The sequence below is a fragment of the Pteropus alecto genome, unplaced genomic scaffold (genome assembly GCF_000325575.1).
Source record: "Pteropus alecto unplaced genomic scaffold, ASM32557v1 scaffold78, whole genome shotgun sequence".
Taxonomy (NCBI): Eukaryota; Metazoa; Chordata; class Mammalia; order Chiroptera; family Pteropodidae; genus Pteropus; species Pteropus alecto.
In genome coordinates, this window is record NW_006443124.1 from 4,656,230 (window position 1) to 4,660,593 (window position 4,364).

The following is a 4,364-nucleotide window of genomic DNA, read 5'->3' on the forward strand; positions in this document are numbered from 1 at the left end:
TCGCCCATCTACCGCCATGAGAGTTAACCTGAGCTCAGGCTGTTCCTCACGATCTAGGGCTTTGTCCAGAACCAGCTCTGGGTATTTTCTGCCCTCACTGCCATTTCGGGTAAGAACGTGGAAATGGGAGTTGGGGTAGATGGTGTACTTTTGAATGTTATTGATGCCTACATCTAAATCTTGTGCATTTTTTAGGGGAAACAGAGTCCCTGGAAGAGTATTTTCCATTATTTTCAAAGTCATTTCTGCTTCTGGAAACACAGGTGAATTGTCATTTATGTCACTAACCAAAAGCTTAAACCTATATACCTCCAAAGGTTCTTCCAGTAACACCTGGAATTGCAGCATGCAAGGCTCCGTGGGACCACACAGTTCTTCCCGATCCAATTTCTCATTTACTTGTAAATCTCCAGTCTGAAGGTTCAGCTGAAAGTGTTTTTTGTTGTTGTTAACAATGACCCGAGCCCTCCGCCAAGACAGCATTCCTACCTCTAGCCCTATGTCCTTTGCTAGATTGGCCACAAAAGATCCAGTGGCCGTTTCTTCTACGACACTATAACCTTCATGCTCCGCCCAAGTCTGAGCCAGGAAAACAAAGAGAAGCAGGACTTGCCTTAGTATAGGAAAGCGCTGCTCTTCAGCCTCCATTTCTCCAACGCCAGAAGTCTTTAGGGTCGGGGTTCCTGTTGGGTCTGTAGGCAGTCTGTCCTGGCAGTCTGTCCTTGCTGTAAGGTAAGTCGGTTAAGATTCCTGTTCTGTTAGAAGGCTGTCTATACGGCCGGTCCCTTCTGCAGGTCAGGTTTTTTCAGCATTAGCTTACATCGCCTAGATCTGTATATGACTGCCCCCATCTGCAGGTCTGATTTTCTCAGCCTTAGCTTACAGCGCCACCATGTGTTTACTTAAGCTCAATTTGCTGGAAATGCTATAAAACGTGTTCCACTTAGATTTATGCACACATACACAAATAACCACCACAGATTGCATATAGAGTGGTTTATAAATAAAATGGTAACTTCTATTTTCATGTGAAATTATAAATGTAGAAATGATGCCAGACACTTTTGGAAATGATGCAAGAACAAAGCTAACTATATTTATTTGTTTATTCAACAAAATCATTGATTTTATATTATATTTCATACTGTACTAAGTGCTGGAAATACTAATACCTTCTTTGACATGGAGTTTACAATATAATGTCTACCATAATGTACAGCGTGTACTCTGGAGGAAACTGAGTAGAAAAAGATGCATAGCTATCAGTCTATTTCTAAAGAAAAAAGTATACACCATTAAACTCCCAACTCATTGCCAGAAGAGTAGATGAAGAAATTCATGTACATGTTTCAGAAGTATAAAATTAATAGACTAGCTAGAGCTGGTTTATTATGCAAACCCAATAGACAGCTTAAGGCCTTGTGGATAATTTATCTGTAAATGTTGTCTAGAGAGGACATCCCTATAGCTCTGTACGTATGTTGTATTGACTGGTACACTATCTAAAATGATTTGTAAAGAGCATCTACATCTATTACTAAAACTAAGATACATACATGTTGAAGCTAAGATTCAGAGAAAGTCAAGATCACAAAGATAAGGTTATGGTAAAAACTAAAGTGCAGAAGAAAATAAGCTAGATTCATCTGAAACAGTAGGTTAAACTTATTCCCAAGTACAAAAGATCACAACTGCTTTTTAGCAAGCAACTCACGTATCTCTTATGGATAGCTTAAGATCCTGGCACCCTAACATGGAACTGCAATTCTTTTACCCCTAAGAATGGTAAAAATCTCTTGGAGTCAGGGACCTTGGGTCTCCCCAACTGCACCATACCTTAGCCAATATTTCAATAATATTGTTTTAATAATAGTATCATGTATTCTGGCACTCCAGTTACCTGGCTAACTAGGAAAACTTAGTGTCACCCAAGTGTAATCATTGTATTGAATATTGGTTTAATTTCATTAAGACACAAATCACTCAAATTGACTTTGTATTTTAGAATATTTTCCTCTACATAGGGAAAAAATTTAAGTAAACCTTCAAAATATGAGAACATGCTTGTTACAGTTAAAATCTGATAATTTTCCTTATAGAAAAATTTCAGTCATGGATCCAAACTCTTTATTATGGAATTAAATGTGCAAAAATATGCTCTAAATGTTCATGCATTTTTTAATATTAGTGGATAGAAGCTGGTATCTATGTCAGTGAGCAAATTGATCAAAATTAGCTTTTCATTCCCATCTGTCATCTGTCAGTAAACCTTATTTTTCTCTTCTAGAGAAAAATTTAAGCCTGTAGACTTGGCGGGAAGCTTGAAAACTTTTTCATGAGGCTCTCTAGTAGCAGCATGTATCAATCAAATATTTATTTTCTTAATGAAATCAGGAATCAACCCCTATAACCAAATCAGATTATTTGTAGATGTTGAAGATTTTACATTAAATGATAAAATAATTCTGTTCACATTAAACTCAGTAAATAATTTTTAAAAGAAATAGGTGCTAAGGAGGGTATGATGATCCTGAGAAAAGATATAGACACCCAAACAATAACAACTTCAGTGCTACTTTTTAAAACTGATCCAGGGGCACATGAAATAATGGAGGGAAACGTGTTAACAAGTCATTACATAAAAATCTTTGTAGCATTTTTCTGTTAAAAGACCTCATAAATTATGTACAGAATTGTTTTACAACAGAATTCTCTAGTATAGATTATCTCTAAGCTTGTACATTTTTATTTAATTCATTAATACTAGAAGCATGCAATAAAAGAAGGGTTTGATGGTATGTAGTCTAATTGAGTACTCAAGACTGCATTTATCTTTCCTGTCTCTTTTGGTTTTGAGAAAGGCCCCAGCCTCCCCAAGATGAGTTAAAGAAAAAGTTTTATTATTAAGAAACTGAAGTCTTACTGTAGAATTAAGGACAATTAGACATTGGAGACTTTATAGACACTAAACCAGGAACAGATAGGTCTAGAACCAAGTAGCTGCCTTAGTCTCTATTGTTTCTTAGGCTTCTACCTCCTCCACTCCCTTATTCCTTCTCACCTTTATTCTTTCCTTCCTTTCCTTACTCCTTTCTTACCTTCCTCTCTAGATGCCTTTCTATGTTGCCAAACTACACAAGAATGAACGAAGCTACTTAAGCTCATGCTTAACATTTATTTACTAGTTACAAGCAATCAAGGAAAGAAGTAGATGAACTGAACCTTAACTGCCAATTTTTGGGTTTAGAGAATGTGACTATTCCTGCTTTAATCAGGAGTCTATTACTGGGCCAGTCAAAAATTGTCAAGAGAGGTAAAAAAAAAAAAAAAAAAAAAAAGAACAAACTTCTCCATAGCAATTACCTTTCTTGGATATCACCAGGAAGTTCTCAGACAAGAAGTGCAGGCTAGGACATATGCCTTAATCTAAACAAGATCAGAATTTATTTTAAGACAACACCACCTACCAGCAATAGAAACAGTTCACAAAATATTAATGCAGAAAAATTTCTCTGAACTATTTGTCAGAAGAGTAGAATGGGAAGATTGATTATGCTTTAAAAAATCCTTTAAAAGATAACATTAAAAACCAACCTAACTGGAAAACAAAGCAATTATGTTTTTATTCATACCATGCATTTTCTTCTATAATAATACCATCAAACATGTAAAAACTTTTGATGAGAGGATCTAGAGGCTAGAACACTCAGAGTATATGACTGAGCTGAGTGTGCAATTAAGCTTCAAGGACATGCTGTATATTTGAATAAATAAGGTTGCATTTTGGAAGAAAGACTAAGCAAATCCTAGCTCTTTTAGTTTTCTCACAGTTAATATAAAAAACAGAAAATAGATTTAAATTATTGAAATTATACAAATTCTCAAGTGGTTCCCTAAAATAATTTTACATTACAATGAAAAAGTTTTACAAAGAAATAGCGCGCATTCTAAAAGTTCTGCATAATAATCAAATCCCTAATTAAAACCAAAGCCATTCAAAAAAATGTGGCTTTCCTCCCTTTCAGTGTTCAGTGGTGGGAAATTGGGGATAACGGGTTTAAGGAACTTGAACTCGCTGGTCCCAGCACCTCCCGCGAGACACACCTCATACTGGTAGTTCTGAGACAGGGTTCCGGTGCCGCTGACGTCCACTAGGTGGCCCGGAAAGTGGCCCTCGGGCACTGAGCTGCCACTCATCCAGGCGGCCCTGCCCCTCCTGCACAACTTCACCGCGACGAACGCCAGCACCGAGAACAGGAAGAGCGAAGACACCGACGCCAGCGCGATGACCAGGTAGACGGTGAGCGGGTCGGCCTGGGCCGCGTCGGCAGCCGCTTCCGGGAGCGGCAGGGAGGGGTGCGAGA

The 4,364-nt window shown here is 37.7% G+C and overlaps 1 protein-coding gene across 1 annotated transcript in view; it reads right to left on the reverse strand.

Annotated features, from left to right (window-relative positions):
• The window catches only part of LOC102888618 (protocadherin beta-18-like), a 9,851-nt gene that overhangs the window by 3,296 nt on the left and 2,191 nt on the right, over positions 1–4,364 (reverse strand). The window contains exons 2-3 of the mRNA XM_015597935.2: positions 3,595–3,598; positions 29–725 (exon numbers count right to left, since the gene is read on the reverse strand). Coding sequence (XP_015453421.2) covers positions 29–725; positions 3,595–3,598 — 701 coding nt within the window. The remainder of the gene's footprint in view (positions 1–28; positions 726–3,594; positions 3,599–4,364) is intronic.